The sequence below is a fragment of the Phascolarctos cinereus genome, unplaced genomic scaffold, assembly GCF_003287225.1.
Source record: "Phascolarctos cinereus isolate Bilbo 61053 unplaced genomic scaffold, phaCin_HiC Scaffold_4;HRSCAF=312, whole genome shotgun sequence".
Lineage (NCBI taxonomy): Eukaryota > Metazoa > Chordata > Mammalia > Diprotodontia > Phascolarctidae > Phascolarctos > Phascolarctos cinereus.
The window spans coordinates 371,720,323-371,747,221 of record NW_027555847.1 but is presented as its reverse complement, the minus strand read 5'-3'; the positions used below and the strand labels follow the sequence as shown (position 1 = coordinate 371,747,221).

The 26,899-nt window shown below is 36.9% G+C and overlaps 1 protein-coding gene across 3 annotated transcripts in view; it reads left to right on the top strand.

The window, feature by feature from the left end:
* The window catches only part of SMAD4 (SMAD family member 4), a 57,614-nt gene extending 35,616 nt beyond the window's left edge, over nt 1–21,998 (top strand). Inside the window, exons 9-13 of one of the 3 annotated variants that reach the window (XR_013486163.1) lie at nt 3,004–3,187; nt 4,422–4,590; nt 17,522–17,660; nt 18,163–18,274; nt 19,124–19,210. Coding sequence is in view for 2 of the 3 variants with exons in the window: in XM_020972302.2 (XP_020827961.1) it covers nt 3,004–3,187; nt 4,422–4,590; nt 17,522–17,660; nt 19,124–19,335 (704 nt within the window). In the remaining variant the exon portion in view is untranslated. Of the gene's footprint in view, nt 1–3,003; nt 3,188–4,421; nt 4,591–17,521; nt 17,661–18,107; nt 18,132–18,162; nt 18,275–19,123 lie in introns of those variants that run through there. The other 2 variants (XM_020972302.2, XM_078153260.1) reach the window with 2 other exon arrangements.
* Nucleotides 21,999–26,899: the final 4,901 nt, after the last annotated feature.

Here is a 26,899-nt window from a genome sequence, read left to right as displayed (position 1 = left end):
GCTCTGCCCCCCTCCTCAGTTGTCTCTCCCTCCTTCCACTTTATGATCTAGCAAACCCTAGCCTTCTTGTTGTTCCTTGCACATGATATTCTGGTCTCTCTACTTATCACAGGCTGACCCCTATCCCTGGAACACTTTCCCTTTTCACCTCTGTCTTCTTCCTCTCTCTCTAACCTTTTTTCAGGATTCAGCTCAAATATCATCTGGGCAAATTGCCCTAGAATGTATTCCCTTCCCTTCTTCTTATTGAAGGCCTTAGCTTCCTTCAAGGCTTATCTCAGGTACCGCTTCTTACTTTTCCTTACTTCTCCTCATTGTCCTTCAGTTATTAGAACTCTCTTGAAATTATTTTGTATTACTTTATATACTTCATATTTATTAAAAAATTTTTTCAGGTTGTATTTTCCTTGTAGAATGTAAACTCTGAGGGTAGGTACTGTTTTGTTTTTGCTCTTGTATTCTCAGTGTTTTCCACATGGTAGATATTTGAATTGAATTGAATTGAATTGGTGTTATCACCTAAACTGCAAATCCTGGCAAACTGTAAAGGTCTGTAAAACCAGTAGATTACTAAGACCTGCTTATTTCAAACAATGTTCAATACTATAATATTCTAGTCCATTCTCTTGAAGTTTGTTATAATGAGATTTAATGTATAGGCATCACATTTTTCTGAGAAAGGGCTACTACATTTTGGCAAAAGAATGAAATTTATTCCTTCCTGTAAAAAAACATCATATTGGGGGGGAATCTACTGCAGAAATGACGTAGAAGTTCATCTGAGGCTTTAGGGGTTAGTTTTAAGCTCAGTATAAGTCAATAGGCATGATATTATCATCAAAAAAAGCTAACTGTTACAGGCTAGTAGAAGATGATATTCAAGAATAGGGAGAATGGTAGTTCTTATGTCTTCTTCCCTAGTTAGACTACATCTGGAATATGATGAGTTATAGGCTTCACATTTTAAGGAGAATCTTTTCAAACTTGAGTGCCTCCTGAGGAGGATGATTAGGATGCAGAAGGGACAAAAACTATTTTATGTGAAGATCAGTTGAACAACTTAAACAGGAGTAGTATTAGAGTGAAAGTCTTTATCTTGGATAAGAGAAAGCTTAATACTTAGGTAATAGAAGGCCTGAGCCTAAAGGGACCTAGTTCACTGTAGTTCAGCCCCCATAAAAAAAGGAAACATAGAGAAACTGAGTCACTTTCCTAGATCACGTAGCCAACAAGCAACATTGTTAGGATCCAAATCCAGGTTGTCTGATTACAGATCCCATTGCTCAGGTAGCTATAGGAGTATAGTATATAACATAGTATCTGTTAGTTAGAAGAATTAGTCTTATTGTCTTTGAGCCCAAAGAGCATACCTAAACAAATGTTAAAGAGAAATAGATTTCAGGTCACTATAAAGAAGGATTTTCTAACAGTTACGATGAAATGGACTGCTCATTGAGATTGCTCCAAAATTGTTCAAGTAGTTCAAGAGACTGCTGGTCTTGACCAACAATTGGGGAGGAATTTGACTAGATTTCCCATAAGACCTTTTCCTCTTATCAGTTATCCCAATGTCTTCGAGCAGTTGACTGAGGTTAACCAGCAGAACCCAATAAAGGCATGACCACATTAGCCATAACTTTTCATTTAACCGTAAAGTAGCCTTCAGGGTCTCCCAACACTATTGCTGATTGCCAAACTATTTTTTAAAATGCCTGTTTTTCATATAATAGTCTTGAATGGAGGCAAGGAAGAAGGATAGGTCATCTGTAGTTTTAGTAATTTGCTTTTAGTAGTTTAATTCAGTCTTAATGTGGAGGATGATTGTAATATTCCGTGTGAATATTAAATGAGAGATAGAAAAAGCCATCTTGGAACAAGAATTTTGAATTTCTACCCTGTGATTTCTACACCCTAATGACAGGTCCAAATTTTGGAATGTGTTAACAGGATTTTACTGAGCCAGTCTCTAACCTGAGAATGACAAAACAGCAGGATAGAGACAAAGTGCCAGTAATCAAGTATCTGTTAAATTAGTTTCATTATGAGGAACAGATTTGCAAATTGGGAATTCTCCTGATCAGAATTCCACTTCACTGAAGTGAAGACAGAGATTATATACATAAATCACAAGTGGAAAGGTGGATTACAGACAATCCTTCCCAGGGCCAGAGTGGTTTCCCACGACAAACTCTCAAATGGAGGACAATACAACAATTCTGGAGTCCTGTAGGAGCAATATTGCTCAAGTCCTTGGGGGTCGTTACTTGGTGGGTCACAGGACCAGAGTTCTGTGACAGGACAGGTTGTGCCATCTTTGATTTACTTCGATTCAGGTATGCAGGCAGAAAGATGCCAGTGGTTGTGAGCCTTGTCAAAGTTTGAATGATCAGTTCATGCTGCATTGTGAGCCCTCTCACCAGAGAGGTGATTCTGAAAAGTCTAATCTATCAGTATATTCATTACACATACCATATCAGTTATTATAAAAATCAGCATTCCCTCCACAAATGCTTAGGCTTAGTTTATTCTAAGACATATTTTCAGGGCCTCCTGAAAAAGAGTTGAAAAACACTTTCATGTAATCATTGGCATCATTATGGAAAAATTATTTCTTTAGCTCCCTTTCATTTTAGGTATGTTAGCTATTAGTTCATTTAATACCTAGAGATAGGGACTTGAGTCTTCTCCATTTTTCATAACTTATTAGAACAACAGATATGTTGCCCCGTACACATGTATACTCAGTAGTTTTATAAAACCATGCTTGTCTGAAAACTTTAAAAAAACCTTTTTTTTTGTTGTTGGTTTGTTTATAATCTCAAGAGCTAAAAATGCCTGCTTTTTTGTGTACTGCTAATATTCATTCCTTAAATGGATTTTGTAGTGGTCCAGAAGCTCTCTGGAAGAGTTTTAACTATACTTACTTCATGGATGTGGAAGTCATTCCAATATCTCTTTGTTCATGCTCACAATTTTTTTTCTTCCATTTGCTTTCTCCCACAGCTCCTGAATATTGGTGTTCAATTGCTTACTTTGAAATGGACGTTCAGGTAGGAGAGACATTTAAAGTTCCTTCAAGCTGCCCAATTGTTACTGTCGATGGATATGTGGACCCATCCGGAGGAGACAGATTTTGCTTGGGTCAGCTCTCCAACGTTCACAGAACTGAAGCCATTGAGAGAGCAAGGTAACAGCAAAAATGAATGTAAACATATTGGCAGAATAAAATTTGTTCTTGGTTTTTTTTTTTTTTTGGATGAGGCAGTTGGAGTTAAGTGACTTGCCCAGGGTCATACAGCTAGTAACTGTTAAGTGTTGGAGGCCGTATTTGAACTCGGGTCCTCCTGACTCCAGGGCTGGTGCTCTATCCACTCTTGTTTTTTCTAAGGCATACATTTCTGTGTAGATTATATGGGCTGTTATGAGTGAGGTAGATATCAGGGACATAACTTTTAAAAAATGTTTCTGTAATTTTAGTTCTGTCATTAAATGGCTAAGTAATTTGGAATTCTTTAGTTTGATTTATTAGGTTAAGTGATGGGATATATGAAAAATTTGAGAGACATTATTTCTGGGTATTTAATCATTGTATTAATTATGGCTAGTGAATAATTAATAAAAAGGTGATCATTTGGCCTTCTCTCTAAGCCAAAGACCCCTCCTGGAAGGCCTCTTGACACTTATATGTACCCTTCTATGTACCCTTGGAAGAGTGGGTGTTCCTGAGAGGGGCAATCAACTCTGATTGGTTAACAATGAGAGAATGAATATTATTCTTATTATTCTTATTATTATTCTTAAGGCAATTGGGGTTAAGTGACTTGCCCAGGATCACACAGCTAGTAAGTGTCAGGTGTTTGGTCTGAGGTCAGATTTGAACTCAGGTCCTCCTGACTTCAGGGCCAGTGTTCTATCTACTGCGCCACCTAGCTACCCTGAGAAGTGGACTTATTCTAGTAAGGGGTGGGGGAAATGGCTTTGATTATGTTGCTCTTACTCCTAGACCACCCCCTAGCCTTTGGCAATCTAGACAAAGAATCTGAGTACCACCATGACCACCCCCAGCCTGAGTAGAACACAATGGGCTGGAATTCACCTAGATTGGATTCTTTTTGTAGGTTTTTTTCTATTTTAATGGGGTAACAATTCCACCTAGGTAAGATGGCCTAGGTGGGGTACATTTTTGGGCAGGGTCAGTAATGTCCTTCAAAGGCTAGCTATATTAAGCTACAGGGGTTTATTTCTGAATGAGGAAATAAAAAGAAAAAAATCTTGATCTCAATTAAGCATTGGTTGTTAATATGAGAGAGATAATTTCTCAAGAATAAGATAAAAGAAGCATTAATTAAAATGTGTTAAAAACAGATTTTGGTAAAATATGAAAATACATTAAAATTTAATTTTCTTTTCCCTCTTTTAAGGTTGCACATAGGCAAGGGTGTGCAATTGGAATGTAAAGGTGAAGGTGATGTTTGGGTTAGGTGCCTCAGTGATCATGCAGTGTTTGTGCAGAGTTACTACTTAGACAGAGAAGCTGGGCGAGCACCAGGAGATGCTGTTCATAAGATTTATCCAAGTGCATATATAAAGGTTGGTGTTTTAAATTTGTGGAATTTTTTGCTTTCTAAAACTGATTATTACTGCATTTATAAGAATTTGGGGTAGATAGAAAAAGAAATGGTTTTTGTATTTAATTGTAATAAATGTGGAATTATTAGAAAGTTGTGCTTAATATTCTGAGAACTTATTCTTAGTGGATTTTGCAGACACAACCATGAACTAATTATTTAGTGATTGGTGTTTTTTTCAGTTAGCAGACCCTAGGTAGCAGACCCTTTTAACAGAGAATCTATTATAAAAGTTTTACTTTAGGGTAACGTGAAACCTCTTGTTTATCACAAAAGTATTTTAATGCAGTGGAACTTCACAAATTCAAGTTATACTCATTTGGAATTTGCAAAAAGGAAAACATACAGTCCTCACTGAACAAAAAAAATGTTAAAAATTTTTTCCTCTGCAGATTTTTATTATCTTATGAGTAATGGGAATCCAGTCTAAAATTAGTAGCTTTTCAAACTGAGGGCTCAAAAATTTAAGAAATCCTTCAACATGTCTTTAGCATCTGGGTCCAGCTCTTCTTGTATGTTAAAAGAATATATTTGATGCACTACTATGTAATTTAGGCCTATTGTGACTTACCTTATTTTCACTGATTTTTGCAAATTAGAACCTAATTGACATTTATAATATGCATTCCACATGAAAGAATGGTAATTTAATAATTTGTATTTTGGGGGGGAGGTGCTAGCCAGTGGCGTTAAGTGACTTGTCTAGGGTCACACAGCTAGTGAGTGTCAACTGTCTAAGGCCGCATTTGAACTCAGGTCCTCCTGACGCCAGGGCCGGTGCCGTATTCACAGCCACCGAGCTGCCCCATAATTTGTATTTTTTAACAAATTATCTTGTACCTCTCCTGCTTGTGACCATTTTTATGAATTTAGTGAGGTTTTAATGCATGTTGAGTAACAGTGACTGAGAAGGACTTCCCTTTAGTTCCTGGGAAGTTACTTGGGGTACCATATTAATTCAGTCAAACATATCTTGTACAAAAATGGTAGTCCTTATAAGCCATATTCTCAGGGGTCTCATTATAAGCTATCATTCCATTAAAATTTATGGGTTTATTTAATGATGGACCATTTCTGAAGTAATTAGATCTTATATGTTAAGGTTTAATTGGTATAAACTGCTATTGAGTTGCCATAGAAGAAATTTTGTTTAATGTTTTAGCAAAGGTATCATACTTGAATACCCAGAGTGTGGCAGTTTGTCTAAAGACAAACATATCTGATGAGAACTGTAACCGACCATTTTACAGTGACCTCAAGCTTTTCTTTTTAGCAGTGAACACATTTTATGAAGCATTTCATTGTAAATGCATAACGTAAAAAAGAGCACTATTCCTTCTGGTTTATTAGACTTTTTTGAAACTGGCAAAAAAATTCCCGTACTTCACCAAGTTTGTATTCAGTATATTCTTCAGCTTTTATTAGCTAAAATAAAAAAGTAACTTGGATGTACACAAAATCTAAGCAGTGGCATTTTATCTGTTAACAGTCTTTGGGCAGTAGCACCTGAGGTATATGTATGGAGAGTGGCATCTATATTGCCAGATAATTTAAATAAATCCTCATTTGTTTCACAGAGAGGCAATGTAGTGTAATGGATAGTGAGGTAGCCTTGAAGCCAGGAAGATCTGAGTTCAAGTGCTACCTCTTATACATACTGACTTGACCATGATCAGATCACCTAATGTCGTGGTGTTCTAGGTAACTCCAAGACTATAAATTGCAAAGGTGCATTGATTGACATACTTACTGGGAAGTTCTCAATGAAATCACAGGCATATTCTTGATCTCTGTCCTTTGATTTGTTTTAAGTTATTGGTACCAATGTTGTCGTTTAACCTTTTAGACCACATAATTCAGCAAGTATTATGAATAATCCCTTCAATAGTGAATGAAGACTGCATATTACACTACAAATAACTGTGCAGTATGACTTAGAATCTACCAGCAGGAAGTCATAATTTGCTTCCCACCCTCAAATTCCTTCCTTTTCATAACTAATTCTCTGGATACTTGAGCACATGGGGGCTTGCTTGTTTAGGAGGCAGTGAGGTGAAAAGAACACCAGTGAAATTAGAGTTGGGAAACAGGCACTAGAACCAGTGGTCTGGTTTTAAACATCCTTCCCAAATGAAGTATTCTTTCTTTCCTATCCTAGAGTACTTTGGATTCCTCATTTCCTGGCATCGCACCTTACCTTGTATTATACCTGTATATGTATATGTCTTATCTATATCAGCAGAATGTAACTTCCTTAAGGGTAGGGGTTGTCGTCTTTTTAATATTGAATCTGTGATGTCTGTCCCAGTGCTTTGTGCATAGTCGGCAGTAAAGAAATGTTTGAATCCAGTTGGATCGTATGTTCGTATTTCCAGCAATGCTTCACACTTCCTAATGTCATTATTTTATTTTAAATTCATTTTTTAATTGAAGGTTTGGATTTTTTTGCTTAATGTTCACATTCTGATTTATGAAAGCATTGTCAAACATTTACCACTAGACTGCTTTTGTAAGTAAATACTTAAATTCAAACCCTGGGGAGAAAAACAACCAATATTAGTCGGCGATATTTATGAAGCACTTACTTGTGATAGAGATGATTACTTTTATCCACATTTCAGAGCTGGCTGGAAACATTTCTGAATAAAGGAAGTTCAAATGAAGTTGCCTATTAACTCAAAACTACTCAGAAGTATTTTTGGCTCCAAGCTAACATCTGTTTAACATTAGTTATTTCTAAATTGTCCTAAATTATAAGTAAAAATTCTGAATAAGGGTATGTGGCATTTTAATGATGTCTTTGATGATATATTCTAATATTTGCAGATGGAAATTATGATATAATGGATGAATCAAAATTTGACAGCAGAGAACAACTAACTTTTTCCCCAGCATTGTAGCTGGGAAGAATTGTCAGGCTTTTGGATTTGATGTCTTTAAACTTCAGAAATAACTCTTGTAGGAGAAAAACACTGCCGAGATTCTTGCATTTGATTATCAACACTGCAGTCACCAAGTTTTATCATTATAATTACTTTGTATGCTATTGATGTCATAGTAGAATTAGTCTAAAACAACAGCACCTGGAATTGTTTACAACAGCCTGTGAAACCAAGTGTGGTTAGCAGTGTGGTAAAGTCATCTGTGTTATTTTTATTTTCTCTACCAGGGGTTTTGGATCAGCATATTTTAGTTGTTGAAATTTAGTAAGTTTTACTGCCCCTCATTTTCACTAAAATCACGTTTTAATTGGGGAGAAAACAAGAAACTAGTAGTTATTAAGGCCATTGATAGGTACACAAGTAGAAGGTATCTGTTAACATCTTGGATACTTCATTCTAGCCCTGTAGAGGTTCTGTAATCTAATTCTGGTGCAAATTCTTGTGTTGATAAAATTATAATGTACTTGCCTTCGACCTCATTATGAAGTAGACATAAATGGAATTAGAGTGAACATTATATAGTAAACTGATATGTGAATACATAATAGAAGTTTGTAGTTTTTATTTCACTGGTGTTTATCAGCAAAGGCTTTGTAGAAAAAGGTATGTCTTGAACAGAGATGTAAACAATGGGGAGGACTGTGATTTTGCACATTTGGGAAGATGAAAATTATTTTGTGTATATATGAATAACTTAAGCTGTTAGTTCAAATGGGAAAGGGTGCTTTATCTAATTTACTTTGGTTCATACCTAATAATGTATCAATGATAAAGTGATGATACTGTAGCTAAGGTTAATCACCTAGGTACTTACCCATCATGGATATGGAAATAAGGAGTTTCTGTGTACATTTAACACTTTGGTTCATAAACTGATATAAGCCTGGAAAAAATAGTAAATTATTTTTCTTTTGTTTTCAAGGTTAATTTATGCCTGTCTAACACTTCTCTTAATTATGAGCTAGCATATCAAAATGATATTATATGTATGTGTTGGGGTAAGGAGAGGGAAGGTTAGCTGGCTAAGTTGGGAATTTTTAATGAGCATTATTTGGTAGTTTATTAGTAAGTGGTAAAGTAGTGGGATTAAAGGTTTAGTACATAGTGGAACAATGACTTTTTTTGGGGGTGGTGGGGTTGGTGAGGCAGTTGGGGTTAAGTGACTTGCCCAAGGTCACACAGCTAGTAAGTGTCAAGTGTCTGGGATCAGATTTGAACTCAGATCCTCCTGACTCCAAGGCTGGAGTTTTATCCACTGTGCCACCTAGCTGCCCCCTGGATCAATGACTTTTACCTTGTCCCATGACTCCTAGCCTAACCCTAGCCATATACCTAGTAAGTGCATGCTACTTATTGTAAAGATGCCTAGTCAGGACAGTTCTGATGGCTCACCATAAATCCGTCTTCATTATTGTAGGAGAAGAGAAAAACCACCAAAATTTCTTCCTTTTTTTAACTTAAAAATCAAATGTTATTTTTTGCCCCAGTTAGTTATAAGTCAGTTTCCCCCTGCCCCCTTACCTATCCTTACCCACCATTAGAACATTTGTAAAAAATATGCATAGTTGAGCAAAGCAAATTCCCACAGTGGCCATATCCAAAATATGTCTTAGTCTACATGTTGAATCCATCATCTCTTTCAAGAGGTATGTGGCATGCTTTATTATCACTCCTCTGGAATCATGGTTGATCAGTATTTTGATCAGAATTCTTAGGCTTTCAGGGGTGTTTGTTTTTATATGTTATATTATTGTTATTGTATGAATTACTCTCCTAGTTCTGCTCACTTCATTCTTCATAATTTCATACAAGTCTCCCTAGGTTTCACTGAAACCATCCCTTTCATGATTTCTTAACAGCAAAATATTCTATTACCTTCATATACCATAGTGTGTTCATTCTGCGTTTGGTGGGTACCCTCCCCCCTTAATTTCTAGGTCTTCATGTACTAAAAAAGAGTTGCTTTATTTTTATACAGTGTCTTTTTCTTCTTTTTAATATGTCTTTGGGTTAAATGCCTAGTGGTAGTAGTAGTAGTAGTAGTGGTAGTAGTAGTAGTAGTAGTAGTAGTAGTAGTAGTAGTAGTAGTAGTATCATCATTAGGTCAAAGAGTTAAGCACAGCTTAGTAACTTACTTTGAATAGTTCCAAATTTCTTTCCAGAATGGTTGTATCAAATTCACAGCTTAGCAGCAGTGCATCAGCATGCCTGTTTTCCATAACCCCTGCAACATTTCTCATTTTCCTTTTTTTTTTAAAATTGACTTTGCTGTTCTGATGATGAGGTGGGGTCTGAGAATTTCTTTAATTTGCATTTCTTGAATTATTAATGATTTGGGATACTTTTTTATATAGCTATTGATAGCTTAGATTTCTTCCCTTGAAAACTGCCTGTGCCTATCTTTTGACTTTATTAGGGAATGGCTCTTAAAGATTTGAATTGGTTCCTTATATATCTTGGAAATGAGACACTTAGCAGATAAAGTTGCCACAAAAACAATTTTCCTTCTAATTTTAGCTGAATTTGGTTTTGTTTGTGTAATAATTTAAAAATTGTATGTAATCCAAACCATCCAGTTTTATCTTCTGTGATCCTTTCTATCTCCTGTTTGGTCATAAGCTATTCCTCTGTCCATAGATCTCAGATAATTTCTTCCTTGTACCTCTAAATTGGTTTTGATATATGACCTTATGTATTTAGGTCAAGTATTCATTTGGTGCTTACCTTGGTGTATGGTGATAGGTTTTAGTTTAAACCTAACTTCTACTAGACTTCTGTCTAGTTTTTTCCAGCAGTTTTGGTCAGATAATGAATCCTTATCCTGGTAGTTGGGGTCTGAATTTATCTGACTTGTTTGCTTCATTATGTTCTGTACCTGATCTGTTCCATTGATGAAACTTTCTATTTTTTTAAGCAGTTCCAAATCATTTTGGTGATTATTTCTTTGTAATATAGTTTGAAATCTGAAAAGCTGAAACTTTTTCCTATTATTTCCCTTAAGATTCTTGACCTTTTGTTCCTTCGGATGAATTTCATTATTATTTTTTCTAGTTCTGTAAAGTAGTCCTATGGTTTGGCATGGCACCAAATAAGTAAATTAATTTAGGTAATAACTTTGGTGTTTTATTATATTTGCATGGTTTATTAACTGATTAAATGAGAGAATATTTGTAAAGCACTTACAGTAGTTCCTGGCATATAGTAGGTGCTGTGTAAATCAGGCCTGCACAACATATGTCCTGCCAAAGGATTTCGGGTAGCCCTCGAAAAATGTAGAGGATGTAAAAGAAGGTAAAGATGTAACAAGTGCTTTGTCCATGCCCCGATTAACCTGCCTTCCATTCATCACTGTTGTGCCTGTCATGTAACTTGGAGGGTGAATTGCCACTGTGCACTCTCTGCTGTTTGTCCTGTGACCCGCAGCAGCCAACCATCATCAAATCAGTCTGTCTCTAGTCTGAGAGGAGCGAGAGTCTTTTTGCTATGTTTTTCAATCATTACTGGAGTTGAACACGGACAAAGTGAGTGCAGCCACTTGCCAATGCAACTGATGCTTGTTATGCGATGAGCAGCAGCAACACATGGGCTTCTTCCCCTCCCTTGCTGCGTGGTTGCTCTCCAAGTTACGTGAGTGTTTAGTGCTCTCTCCAAGGTCAGACACTCAGTTTAGTATTTCTTTGTATGTGAGCAGTTGCTGTGGAGATTTTTTGGTTCTAACATTGTAGTTTTTGAGGTGACTTTCTAAAATGGGTGATAAAAAGAAATGAAAGATTGAATCAGAACATAGAATGTTTAATCTGAAGTGGACAAATAGATACTTGTTTATTTACATGAGAGACAAAATATTGTACCTTGTTTGCTACAAAGTAAAGCCCCTCTGAAGGAATACAATCTTCATTGCCATTTCAAATTGAAATACCCTGACTTAAGCAAATTGGACACCAATGAAAAACAAATTAAAGCGTCCAGATTATTGAAAAATCTCTGTGGGAACGATGGTTTTCAAGAAAGTAAACTCAGAAAATGAGGTGGATACTGAGATTAGTTTTCAGATTTCTAAAGAAATCAATTTCAAACATGATTCTAGAGTATGATAAACTGATTGCTGACAAGAAATGTAATACGTCCCATTAACTAAATGTAAACAGTTAAGAAAACCTGAAAAAAATGTATTAAAATTTGTACCACTTAGCAAAGTAATTTTTTTTTAACATTAATGTGATTTCATGATAAAAATCTTAAGTAGTAAGTGTAATTAATTGATATTAATTGAAATTTCTCTTTTTAAAATATGGTTTCTTTGCAAAATAGTTTAGTCATTAATTATACCTTTACTTGGAAAGTGAGCCACTAAAAACCTATGTGTAGCCTGAAGAAATTTAGCTTATTTTAATTTTGGCCCCTACATAGTGCCAAGTTTTGCAGGTCTGATGTAAATGCTTGTTCTCTTCACCCTTCCCTGGTTTATTAAAAGCAATTAATATCTCTAATTATTCTGCTCTGTCTTTATTTTTGTGAATGGTGCTTGGTAGTTCTACTCATATAGTTCCTATGTGTATCTTGGTAGGTAGGTTTTCAAGTGTTTTATACATTCTCCTGAATGTATGTTCACTTCATTCCTGTTTGGGCTCTGATCCTGACTTTTTTCCCCCCCAACAGCCTTCTTATTCTGAAGATCCTTAGTGCTTTCCTCTGATTGCTCTGTTCCTCCCAGCCAGATATATTTATTTCTTAATTCCTCTTTGGGCTTTGCTCCTGACTTTCCGAACCTTCCCTCTCCTGCCTTTTATTTTCTTTTTATGTTTTGTCTTTTTGCATTAGAATGTAAGCTCCATGATGTCAGGGACTGACTTTTTGCTCATATTTGTATTCCTGGCACATAGTAAGTGCTTAATAAGTGCTTGTTGACATGACTAATTGAACTCTTCCTTTTTGACTGCTTGCAGTATTTTTTCTTTGACCTAGAAGCTCTGGATTTTAGCTCTAATGTTCCTGGGAGTTTTCATTTGGGGATTTTTTTTTCCAAAAGGTTATCAGTAGATTTTTTTAAATTTAAATTTTTCATAATTTTACCAAGCATTTATTTTTTTTCCCCCTGTCAGGGAGGGGGGAAAAACCACGATCCTCATATCAAATATGCAGAATCAAGTGAAAACAAAGTTCATTATTACCCATTTCCAAAAATGTGTCTTATTCTGCATGTTTTCTCCACCTCCCTTTTGTCAACATGTAGGTGACATTCTTTGTCATTAGTACTTGAGAATTATGTTGATTATTGTTTTGATTGTTGGATTCTTTTATTTCACTTTGTCCTCTTGTTGTACTAGGTCCTGGTAGTTTTGTCCATAATTTCTTGAAATGCAGTGTCCAAGGATTTTTGTATGTTTATTTGTTTTTGGTCATGGCTTTCGTGTAACTCAGTGGTCTTAATAATCTCTCTCCTTGATCTGTTTTCTAGGCCATTTTTGATGAAGTATCTTATATTTCCTTCTTTTTTCAAACTTTCGACTTTTATATTTCCTATTGAATCTTATTTTTTATTTTTTGCGAGGCAGTTGGCGTTAAGTGACTTGTCCAGAGTCACACAGCTAGTAAGTGTCATGTGTCTGAAGCCGAATTTGAACTCAGGTACTCCTGACTCCAGGACTGGTGCTCTATTCACTGTGCCACCTAGCTGCCCCCTATTGAATCTTTATATTCTGTTTGGTCTGTTCTAAATTTCAAGGCATCTGTTACTTGGGTAAGATTTTGTACCTCTCGATTGAATGAATGAATAAAGCATTTATCAAGCATTTAGTATGTGCAAAGTACTGTGCTAAGCAGTGGGAATACAAGTAGAAAAATTAAGATAGTGCCTGTTCTTTTTTTTTTTATTTTATTAATTTATTTTGATTTATCAATAAACACTTCCATATGCTTTTGAGTTTAAAATTTTTCTCCCCCTTCCTCCCCACCAACCTCCCCAAGACAGCTCAAAATCTGATATAGGCTATACATTTACATTCCTATTAAACATATTTTCACATTAGTGGTGTTGTAAGTAAAAATTAAAACTAATAGGAGGAACCATCAGAAAGAGGAAACAAAACTCAACAGAAGAGAAAAAAAATAGCATTTCAACTTTCATAGTTCTTTCTTTGGATGTGGACAGCATTTTCCATCCCGAGGCCTCTGGGGATGTCTTAGATCCTTGTAATGCTGAGAAGGGTTAAGTTTATCAATATTAGTCATCTCACAGCATGGCTGTTCTTGTCTACAATGTTCTATTGGTTTTGTTCATTTCACTCAGCATCAGACCATACAAGTCTTTCCAGGTTTTTCTAAAGTCAGCCTGTTCATCGTTTCTTATAGCACAATAGTGTTCCATTACATTCATATACCACAATTTGCTCAGCCATTCCCCAATTGATGGGCATCACCTCAATTTCCAATTCTTTGCCACCACAAAAAGAGCTGCTATGAATATTTTTGTACATGTGGGTCCTTTTCCTGTTTGTATGATCTCTCTGGGATATAGCCCTAGAACTGCTATTGCTGGGTCAAAGGGTATATGCACATTTTTATAGCCCGTTGGGTATAGTTCCAAATTGTTCTCCAAAATGGTTGTATCATTTCACAACTCCACCAACAATGCATTAGTGTTCCAATTTTCCCACATCTTCTCCAACATTTATCATTTTCCTGTTTTGTCATGTTGGCCAGTCTGATAGGTGTGATGTGGTACCTCAGAGTTGTTTTGATTTGCATTTTTCTGTAATCAATAATGATTTAGAGCATTTTTTCATATGACCACAGGTGGCTTTAATTTCTTCATCTGAGAACTGTTTGTTCATATCCTTTGACCATTTATCAGTTGGGGAATGGCTTGTATTCTTATAAATTTGACTTAATTCTCAATTATCAGAGAGACTGATTGTAAAAATTCTTTCCCAATTTTCTACCTTCCTTCTAATCTTAGTTGCATTGGCTTTGTTTGTGCAAAAACTTTTCAGTTTAATGTAATCAAAATTATCCATTTTGCTTTTTGTAATGCTCTCTATCTCTTGTTTGGTCATGAATTCTTCTGTTCTCCATAGATCTGATAGGTAAACTATTCTTTGCTCTCCCAATTTGCTTACAGTATCAGCCTTTATATCTAAATATTCAATATCGTACTGGAAACGTTAGCCTTAGCAATAAGAGAAGAAAAAGAAATTGAAGGTATTAGAATAGGCAAAGAAGAAGCAAAACTATCACTCTTTGCAGATGATATGATAGTATACTTAGAGAAACCTAGAGAATCAAGTAAAAAACTACTTGAAATAATAGACAACTTTAGCAAAGTTGTAGGCTATAAAATAAACCCACATAAATCATTGGCATTTCTATATATTACCAACAAAGCCTAACAGCAAGAGATAGAAAGAGAAATTCCATTTAAACTTATTGTAGACGTTATAAAATATTTAGGAGTCAACCTATTGAAACAAACCCGGGAACTATATGAACACAAATATAAAACACTTTTCACAGAAATAAAGTCAGATCTAAATAATTGGAAAAACATCAGTTGCTCATGGGTAGGCCAAGCTAATATAATAAAAATGACAATTCTGCCTAAGCTAATTTACTTATTCAGTGCCATACCAATCAAAACTACCAAAAAATTATTTTATAGAGTTAGAAAAAATAATAACAAGATTCATTTGGAAGAACAAAAGGTCCAGAATATCAAGGGAACTAATGAAAAGAAATGCAGGGGAAGGTGGCCTAGCAGGTCTTCAATTGTATTATAAAGCAGCAGTCATCAAAACTGCTTGGTACTGGCTAAGAAATAGGGAGGTGGATCAGTGGAATAGGTTAAATATGCAAGACACAGTAGTCAATGACTATAGCAATCTATTATTTGATAAGCCCCAAAACCCACTTTTTGAAAAAAACTGCTCAGAAAACTGGAAAAGAATATGGCAGAAACTAGGTATAGACCAAAATCTCACGCCATATACCAAAATAAAGTCAAAATGGGTTCATGATTTTTTTGTTTCTTTTTTCAAAGCAGTTGGCCGTCAAGTGACTTGGCCAGGGTCACACAGCTAGTAAATGTCAAGTGTTTGATCTGAGGCCCGATTTGAACTCGGGTGCTCTTGACTTCAGGGCTGGTGCTCTATCCACTGCGCCACCTGGCTGCCCCTAAGATAGTGCCTGTTCTTAAGGGGCTCACGTGCTAGTGGGAGGGACAACACATGGGTGGTTTCAGCTACAAGTCAGATGGAAAGATCTCACAGTCCTTAGGGTACAGTAGCAAAGTAGGTGGCAGTTAATCATCTTTAATGTCATTTCCACTGATAAAATCATATTAATTACTGATGTTGAACTATTTGGCAGTGGCAAGAATTTTGCTTTCTGACTGTAATAGCTGTTACTATAGCCCCTGGTGGAATAGTTGCAAGGCTGCATCTCCACAGGGGTTGCTTCCTGGGATGATGACAAGAGGGCACTGAAACCTTGCTTTTCTCAGAGCTCTTGGGTTTAGGTTCCTGGGTTGTCTTCATTAGAGTCTGAGGGAAAATGGTGGTCAAAGTGATGGTGGTGGTTTGACTTGCCAGACACATGCTGCTTCTTGAACTAAGCTGTTAATTCTCCTTCTGAGTCTTTACTACATAGTTTTAATTTCTTTTCTAATATTTCTTCTATCATATTTATTTCATTTATATCTTTTTTTTTTAAACTTGATTCATTTCTTCTAGGATTTTGAATTTGTCTTTTGGCCAACCTGGGATTTTTTGTTTGTGTTTTTTTTTTCTGCTTTGCACATAGGCATTTTGGAGTTGTTCTCCTCTTCTGAGTTTGTGCCTTAGATGTCCCTAGAACTATGTAATAGCTCATTATTTTGGGGATTTTTTTAGTGTACTCCACTACCTCCCAGATTGGGACTTTGTGTTCGGGTGAGTAACATCTGGAGGAAATGTCATGACCGTAGATGGTCCTTGTTTGTATTGCTTGGAGTCTTGTTGCTGTGTCCTCTTTGTATTGATGTCTGTCTTTTTTAAAGATCACAGAGGTAGATTGAGTCAGGGAGCTGTAAACTTTCGGCAGTCCCCAAGTAGTCTGATCTAGGGCACTGTCTGATCCCTGCCCATCTGGATGTTATAGGCTCCCAGTCTCTGTTTGGTTTTAGGCAGAGTAACTGCAGACTTGCTTTTGGGTACAGCTTCAGTGGACAGTGACTGGCCATAGCCCTGGTCATCTAGTTAGAAGCCTTTCCAGGTTCAGAGAGATAGAACTGTAGGTCCAGCCTTTGTGTGTGTGGTCCCCAGGAGCTTAGAGGTCAGAGGTCTAGCACTTCTGGCTTCTCCCTGCTCTGGACCCCAGGAGGTGGAATCTGTGATGCTGCTCTACAGTTCCTCCTCTGGTCACCTACCTTTATGATCTTAGGCTGGAAAAATTTTCCAGTATGGTTTCTCCTTCAGTTTCCTGATCACATCTTACTTGGGCTGGTGCTTGTCTTTGTGGGAATAGTTGTGGGGAAAGCTGGGCTAGACTGCTGCTTCTTACTCTGCCGTTTTTACTGGTCTTCCTGAGCATATTGTCTAATGCTGCCAAGAGGAATGAAGAACAGAAGGGGAGAGACATTTTCCCTCTATTCTTCTTAGTATAAGCACACCCAGGAGGAAACAGATAAAGCAGTGAGAGCTAACTCAAAAGGTGGAAACATAGACACACACACACACACACACACACACACACACACACACACACACACACACACACATATAATGGCTACCACCTTTCCTATGTAAATTTTTACCAGTTTTTCAAGATAAAAGACTAAATATAGCCTCTACATATTATGTTCCAAACAATTAGGGCTACAAATTTAAAGTGTATATAGTAAGGATGTACTAGGTTTGGTCTATAATACTTTTTCTTGCTATTTTCAATAATGCAAAATTTATACTTTTTTTTAAAAAGGTATTTGATTTGCGCCAGTGCCATCGTCAGATGCAACAGCAAGCTGCCACTGCACAAGCTGCAGCAGCTGCTCAGGCCGCAGCAGTAGCAGGAAATATCCCTGGACCAGGATCAGTAGGTGGAATAGCCCCTGCTATCAGTAAGTATCCTTTTGATTTGCCCTTTAAAAAAAAAAAGGCTAATGCTTAGTATTCTGTCCTCATAAACTCAGCCTGTAAATTACTTTAAGTCATGAGTGCCTTTCTTATTGGGATTATATTACTTAAGGAAAGTAACATGAATTTGTTTACAAATCTTTTATACAGTAATTGAATTTTTCCTTAATTTCTAGAGGAGAGTGGGGTCACAGTGGTAAAGGTTACTGTGCTATCATGTTGACCTTTTTTTACTCCCTTCTTCCTACCAAACCAGGCCAGAGGCTCTATTAGGGTGGGCTGCAGTTTTTTACTTTAGTAGGAAAGCGGAACCTGATTTCAGAATCAGGTACCTCTCAGGGTTTTTTTCATTGTTAAATTATTCTAAGCATGGAGATAAAACTGAGTGAGGGTGGTATTTGATAACGTGTAGAACTTTTTTTTAATTTTAGGGTAAAATTGAACTGTGTGCCAGGTTTCACACTGATGGGGAATTTTTTACTGCAGAGTTAAACTGCTGACTATAGACTTTTATGATGGAAACACGTGGCACCATCTTCCACGTCTGAAGGCATAACTAGTGATTCATTCAACCCCTGTTCTTAACCTCTTCAGTGTGGTAAGCAAATCACACTGGCTAAGAAAACTGCAGTGGCCCTGCAGGTTTCTCTACAGTACATGCAAATTCTTCCCATTAGTTTCATTGTTATATTGATGGGTTCAGATTGATTATATATGTTCTGACTTGAAAATGAGATATAGAATAATCTCCATTGTAGCTTTAGTTTAAAATTCAGTGTTAGCTAGCATTTAATTTTTAATGACGACAGCTTGGCTTTTTTAATTCTTCAGGCATCAAAACCATCAATGTAATTGTTGATGACATAAAATATTTTCACCAGAGATCTCAAAAGTGTTACCGACATCCTCATTCTCATCCCAACACCCCCATTAAATAACATAGTAACACTTTCTCTACTTTGTTTACTGGGAAATTGAGGTACAGAAGTTATCTCAGGTCAAAGAAATCCTAGTGGAACCAGAAATAGAAACAATCTCTTTACTCCCCATATTTTATTTCAAACTAGGCTATGTTATGATAGATGTAGACACTAAGGTTCTTGTAACCAACCCATTATCTATGTACTACTATGGCCTAAATGTGAGTTGTCTCTTATACCTTTACCTCCACTTCTAAAGACAAAGTTAGGTGGAGTGTTTCTAGATTGTGGTCATTTGATATTTTATATTGGTAGACACACTTGTGAGCAGCAAGCCACCTCAGCCCAAAGTGTTTTCAGACCTTTTTGTCAAGTCAAGGTCTCCCGTTGTTTCTTGGCACTTTGGCAAAGAGATTGTATGCTGAGGAGATACTGAAGAAAAACTGGTTGTTTTACCTACCTTGGAATGTGGGGAGGAGGGGGGATGTCAACCTGTCTGTCTGACATACTCCCTTCTCTCCTGTTAGGTCTGTCAGCGGCTGCTGGGATTGGCGTGGATGACCTGCGCCGCTTATGCATACTCAGGATGAGTTTTGTAAAAGGCTGGGGCCCTGACTACCCAAGGCAAAGCATCAAAGAAACACCTTGCTGGATTGAGATTCATTTACATCGTGCCCTCCAACTCCTAGATGAAGTACTCCATACCATGCCTATTGCAGACCCACAGCCATTAGACTGAGGTCTCTGTGCCGTGGCCATGTGTCAGGATAGTGAACTGTAAAATACAATCCTGTTTATAACCTGAAGATATATTTTACTTTTGTTCTGCTTAATCTTTTCATAAAAGGTTGGAAAATGTGTTTGCTGCCTTGCTCCTAGCAGACAGAAACTGGAGAGTTTAAAAATTTCCCCCTATTTAGAGACTTGTTCAGGTATGAGGCATGACTCAGAGCTTGAAATAGGGGAAAACAATCCAGATGAAGTCCTCACTAGCTATATATGAAGGAATCATTCCAGTGCTGGAAAATGTAACCCTTAGCACATAGTAGAGCCTTTTGTGTGCAAAACCTATATACATAATCTATAGATGTTATTCTACAGAATAAATTCAACATTGCTAATGTTTAAATGCAGAGAAAGTTCTCAAAGGTAATTCACCTCTATCTCATTCTGTATGTGAGTGGTTACTGTTAAGCATATATCTTAATCAAAAATACTGTGCCATGTGGGTGAGTTAATATTATTAAGAGCAACTTGACTCTGCATTTAAGGATATTTGGTCACAAAAATTTCAATGTAAGCTCTCCCCAGAATAATTTCTTTGAAACTTGAACAAGTGAAGACAAAATTTTAATTCATATTGTAGCTTGCAGCTTCAATTTTACATTTGCCAAGGCTAACATAATATGTATGTACATATTTGAAAATTCCTTATCACTAGACAGAAACTTCTTTTAAATGACATTTTGCTCTCTGTCTGATAACTGTGATTAACAAAAGGTATTTCTCTGCCCGTTGAAGAATAGTAGCTATATTCTTCCTAAATTTCTGGGCATTGGGTCTGGTTACTAAAAAAGCCTGGGATAGGAAATTGCTTTCCTTCATTAATTCATAGGGAAAACTTTTGTATTTTTAAAACACTAAAAGGAGTATTATCACTCCACTTAAATGTCACACTGTTCTGCAAAGCTGATGATGCTTAAACTAAATAATGAATAACTAGTATTTTGGAAACTGCTAAAATCTGTGTTAAAATACTGTGCAGAATAATGGAAACATTACAGTTGTTCATAATGGGTAGTTTAACTATTTTTGTACTTGATTTGATGTGTGATTTTTCGTATACAGTTTAAATCATGTATGTTAATGACATTGTTTGAAATTCAGTTTTTGTATCTTGGGGCAAGACTGCAAACTCGTTTTTTATACCTTTTGGTTATTCTAAGCCCTATGCCATCAATGACCATATCAGTTGGCAATGACTTTGTATAGAGAATTTAAGTAGAAAAAGTTGCAATTGTATTGACTGTACAACAGACACAATATGTATGCTTTTTATCTAGCTAGTAGTATAAATAAAACTCTCAAAATCTCAGTATACAAAATTGGAATCTAGGTTTGCTTTTAAAAAATTTTTTTTGCACTCGAGTCCATTAACTCAATGGTAAATCATTTTTCTACTAAATGACAGGCAAAAAATACAGTAGTAAGCAAGCAACCGTGGTTGTTAATACTTTATACAAGACTTCTAATTATGTCTAATGTGTAGAAGTTCAAGATCTTCTGTGAACTTTTGCAGTAGCAGAAATTGGCCTGGTTGTCTACAAGATAAATAATGTGAAATAAAATATAGTATCACTCCCAGATTTCATTAGGTCCATTTGTTTTACTCTTTTGTTTAAGCAGCCCATGTAAACTTAACAAACAAAAGCAGGCTATAAACAGATTGTTTCAGATTGACTTACAAATCTCAGAGAGGTGCAGAGCGCTTGTGTCTTTAGAAACCTTGTGAAATGGCAACACCTCTTACTTTAGGCTTATCTCTCTTCTTGTATCTCCTTATTAACAAACAACTTACTGGTAAGCTTGTGGGTGTTAACATAAACCTGTGAGCTACACATCTTAAAAATGAAATACAACAGACATTATATAATACGATATAATAAGCACCTACTCTGTGCAAGGTATTTTTAAAAACCCGTGCAGCATAGAAATTCTGTTTCTAAGAGTGCTTTCAAATCCTTTTATGAACGGAGATGCTACTTTTAGGTTCTACTTTATGCCTAAGAAGAATTTAGTGCCTATTAATAATCTCAAATTAAAGACTCTAGGTCCAATCTTATGGTAGTTTTAAGAATTAGGAATATAGAAAAGTGATTTTTCAAATAGTTTTGGGAAGTAGATAGTCTTGCCTAAGGCCTTTTCTGTGTGGCCATTATAGCCACTGCCTTAATTTCTACTTCTTGGGCTTTCATAATTATTTTGTGGGGATGAGGTTGGAGGGAGAAGGTAGAGCAAGTCTTCCAGACTTGTAATTTCCTTGTTGTGGGGTACTTATCATTGCTACTTATTAGAACCTCTCAATGTCTTATTGATAAAATATAGGCTTCTTAAAAGCAGGGACTTTTTGTCTTTTGTCATGATCCCCAGTGCTTAACATACCCCTGGCACATAGTAGGTACTTAATAAGTGCTTGCTGAGCGCAACCTAGTTTCACCCTTCCTGGCGGCCAAAGTTAACTTCTCCGTAGACCCACTGTATATTTGCTAACTTTAGATGGTGGATTTGTTCCTAGTTTGTTTTTTTTTCTTTCCTTAAATACTGAAGGGAGTTTGGAGAATAATGAACTTACTGAATTGCAGCAAATTATAATGGAAGAAATAAAAGGAAACATCAATTTCAGCTCTTTTTGTGATTAAAGAACTTTTTTGGGTGGTCTAAAATATACTAGGTAATACTCAGGGCTGAGAAAACCAATGTTTTTCTTTTTTCTTCTCCTTTTGCTCTACCCTAAGGTTTTGAACTTGCTACAGATACTGTGTCTATAATCTCTTAAACTGTAGTTTGAAAGATTACAGTGAGTAGGCGATGAGACTTTTTTCCTGGCTTTATATTATTCTATGACAGCTATAGGGTATGTCTGTTTTTCCAAGATGGTATCGATAAGAAAACTATAGCCACAGCTTGTGTCACTTAGAACAGTGTCCTCTGATATCAAGATTTGTTGCTGGTGTGTTCGTAATTCAGTACTTGAAGATGAGTTTTCATCAGTGTATGTTCCCTGCCCTTATGTGGTTTGTAACCCCTCTATATCTTAGTGGTGAATTTTTGTTGCTGAAAAAATTCATGACCTGATTAGAAAACCAAATGGTGGTAAGACCCCCAATTTCACTTAGGCTGCTGCTTTTCCATTGAGACATTTGGTCCACAGCAGTATATCTGTCCTGCCAGAGCTTATGCTTCATTGATATAACCCTAAAGAATCCAGGGTTAATTCCATACCATGATGAGGTGTCAGAGGAGGATTTAGTGGAAGATTCTGTGGAGTTCTACAAGCATGACATTCAAAATGTTTTTTAAACATTTAGAAGGGTCTTTCTGAAATATATTGAACATTTCCTGACTTCCTAAATGGGAGGTGTGCAACATAATTTAACCTCAGCAATGTTCAGGTTTCTTTCTCATTCTTTTTTTTGGGGGAGGGGGCGGGGAAGCTTTTTTTTTTTTTGGCTAGGCAATGGGATTAAGTGACTTGCCCAGGGTCACACAGCCAGCGAGTGTTAGGTGTCTGAGGTCAGATTTGAACTCAGGTCCTCCTGGCTCCAGGGCTGGTGCTCTATCCACTGTGCCACCTAGCTGCACTTTCTCGTTCTTCCTCTACTGTTTGGTTATTTCAGTGGCATTCAGATGTAATTAGCCTTACTATTTCTTTACCCATCACTCAAGAAGCATTCATTAAGTGCCTACTCTATGCCATGCTAGGTGCTAGGAATACAAAGAAAGGCAAAAGATGGTCCTTCGAGGAACTCACTGTCTAATAGAAACAGTATGAAGCTTTGTGGCGTCTCTCTTTAATACTTCACTTCAACTGCATGCCTAACCCAGTGCAGTGTGTGGGCATATGTATGTGTAAGAAGTAACAGCCAAGAAGAGGTTTCCACTACATCTTTACATTTTTGTACTGTCATTGTTCCATTGCCTTGAGGAAAAGAGCAGTCCTGAATCTTTTTTGAAGGTCCTGTATACTCTCTTTTGTTGCTTTCCCCTATGATGCTTTCCCCTAAAAATGCACGGTGACAAGTATTTTTAACAAATTAAATTACATTTTAGTATGTTTTGACATTTTTTATGTCAGTGACATCCATCCAGGTTTTCTGACCGAGATGGCTGTGTACTAGGACCTGAAGGAGCCTAGATCCTCCTCTACCACCTCCCAACAGACTCAAAATGCACCAGAGGAAACAAAGAAAGGAAGCTAAAGAGAAACAATTATAATCTTCATTGCAGACTGAACAAAAAAACCTGGAGAGGATCTGAACAAGAGAAGCCAGGATAGACAGCAGGCGTACAACATAAGCAGTCCAGTCCCACCATTGGAGAGAGGGCTAGACCGGACCCAGAGCAGCCCTGCCCAAACAATAGCAGGAGCCAGGACCATTCCTGAATCCAAGAAGCCCATGCCTGAGTCACATCAGGAGAGGGGGCTGTCAGCACCTAGGAAGGAAAGCACTTGAGGGTTTTTATTTGTTTTAAGGAACCCTGCTATCAATGTAATTGGTAGCATCTGTTTGGAGCTTATCAGGATCACAGAAAGGGATAGAGCCAACTCTGGATATAGGACTGTAAAAGGGAGATATAGAGAAAAGGCTGAGGCTGTAACCTAAGCCAGCCTATTAGGAAACTGTGTCAAAACTCAATAATTCTTTTAGAGGTCAGGGCCTAGTCTTAGTACCCTCATTTAGGAAGGCCAGGCAAAACCATCCAAGGATTTAGGAAAGAGTACGGTCAGACTTAAACATATTCCCAATCAAGAAACAAGTCTGGAGATAAGAGTAAATAGAAAATGCTGAATGCAGTATAGATTGAGAAAGTCCAAGAGATGAAGCCAGAAGAAGAAACTTAACTCCATAAATCCAAGTAGGGTGTCAAAGCAAAGAATGACCTGGACGTGTGGACTACAAGACTATCTGGGAGAATGGTCCAAGAGATTATTTTAAATGTAATGTTAAATAAAAGCTAAGAAAGATGGAATGGGAAGGAGACTAGATTAGGACAGTTCTAAACCACAAAATGGACTTCCTAAAAATTAGAATGGGCCAAACTAAAGAATGATTTCATGAGTTAAGAAATATTAAAGCAAAATCAATAGATTGAAAAGGTAGAATATGTAATCTGCTACTAAAAAAAAACACTTAGAAAACATATCTAAGAATCATGTTTACCTGAAAAGCATAACAAAAGAAATTCTGCATACCATATTTCAGGTAATTATAAATGAAAACTGCCCAGATCCATTAGAACTAGATGGCAAAGTGAACATGTGAAGAATCCCCTCATCCTAAAAGAAATCCTAAAATGAAAATCCCCAGGAACATCTTAGCCAAAGTCAGGAGCTTCCAGGTTGAAGAAAAAAAATATTCCAAAGATGGAGAAAAAAAAGTTAAGGCACCAAGAAACCAGGTAATATGTAAGTCTTGGCAGCTACTGATTGAAAGGAGATGATCTCGGAATAACATTCCAAAAGATAAAATATAAAGGCTTACAACCAAGAATAACTTACCTAGAAAAACTGAGTATATTCCTACAGGGGAAAAAATGGAAGACTTTCAAGCATTTCCAAAGAAAAGATCAGAGCTGAGTAGAATCTTTGAAATGCAACCACAGGATTCAGAAGAAAACAAGAAAAGTAAATGCATCTGGGCATTTAGGATGAATACCGCACAATGATGAAGTGCTTACATTTTAAAATGGAAAGAATAAATGGCTTCTTAGAACCCTGATGTATTTAGGGGTCATAGAGGGAGTTAAGTAAGATAGAGGATGTAGTGCTGCTGCTGGTGGTGCTTTTGCTGTGTTTGAGAGGCAGCTTGATGTAGTAGATGTTGAACTAGCCTTAGAGTCAGGAAGACCTGAGTTCAAGACCTTCTTCTGACATACTGGCTCTGTGACCCTGGGAAAGTCACTTAATCTTTCTGTGTCTCCATTTCCTCATCTAAAATAACCGTGTTGGCCTGTAAGACCTATTTAAACTCTTAAGTCTATGATTCTAAGATGAGAAAGAAAAGGGAAATATATTAGTAAAAAAGAAAGAGGAAGGAGAGGGACTTTATTTTCACATAATAAAAGGGAGTGCCTGAATTTGAGAACATACAAACCCGGAAGGGTTGAGGGAAAACTGCATCCTATGAACCTAACTTTCATCTGAACCAAAGAAGGGTTGAGCACACACATCATCTGGTGTTGAAATAACAGTCACTTCAATAGGGAAATAGGCAGAGACAGAGATGGGGGAGATAGAGGTTTAAAAGTGAGGGCTTAGTTATAAGCCAACAAAGGCTAATGTTAGAGAGGTGAACAGGAAGGGGGAATTAAAAGGAAAGAAATACAAAATCTCTGATTGGGAGCCAGGCAAGGGGAAAAGAAGAGGAGCAGTAGAGCAGAAACATACTGTGTTGGTTTTAGATCAAGTGTTCTGCAAACTTATCTTTCACTACCTTCTTTGTAAAGAGAGGGAAAAGTTCAAGATGATAGGAAGGAGGGGAATACACAGTTAACACTGATAAGTATGAACATGAATTGGATGAACCCACTCAAAGTGGAAGAGGATATGGATGAACTTAACCTGTAAAACTGAAGAGAGTAGCAGAATCCAACAAATATTATTTATATGAAATATACTTGAAACAGTGATTCACACGATTAAAGTCAGTCTGGAACATAATTTCTTATGCTTCAGGTAAATAAAAAATCAGAGGTGTATAAGGCAATGAACTGGGTAGTATAGTGGATAGAGCACTGGGCCTGGTGTCAGGAAGACCTGAGTTCCAATCCAGCCTCTTAACACTTATTTAGCTGTGTGAACCCTGGGCGCAAGGCATTTAACATCTCTCTGCCTTAGTTTTCCCAACCGCAAAATGGGGATAGTAATAGCATCTGCCTCACAGAGTTGTCGTGAGGGTCAAGTGAGATACTTGTAAAGAGCATGACACTGCTTGCTTGGACAAGAGGAGCTTGAGAATTTGGGTAAGCTTAGGTCACATATAGACGCCTAGATTCTGGGTCCTGATATCTGCTCCGTAGTATGGAACCTGGAGGGGTGAGTAGTACTTACTGAAAGAAACCTGATAAGGGTAAGATGGATTCCGAGTTTGGTCCAGAAGGCTTACGTGGTGGTTAGACCCTGGATCATTAGGAAAACAATAAAGGCCTGTACCCCATATGTCAAAAACCACCCCTGTCATTCTGGCCTTTTGAGTAATGAGTAAATGAAGTCTCTCAGTTGTACTTTTGTTGATGTCTGTGTTTCTGTCTAGGTAGGATTTTTTTTTTGCTGAGATATGCAGTAGAATCTTTCCTGAGTATCTCATAATTGAGTCTCTTTTACTCATGCTCTCATTATTTCCATAATAGATGGATGTTGAAGGTCTAGTCAGCATGCCTGGCTGAGGGGAGAAGCCTCCAAATCGCAGTCAGCTTCCTGCTCTATTAAGTAGCATATCCCTTTTGTGAAGAACACTGGCAATCACATCAGGAGATTGGAGTTAAAAAAAAACAACCCCCAAAACAACTTCCCAATCCTGTTT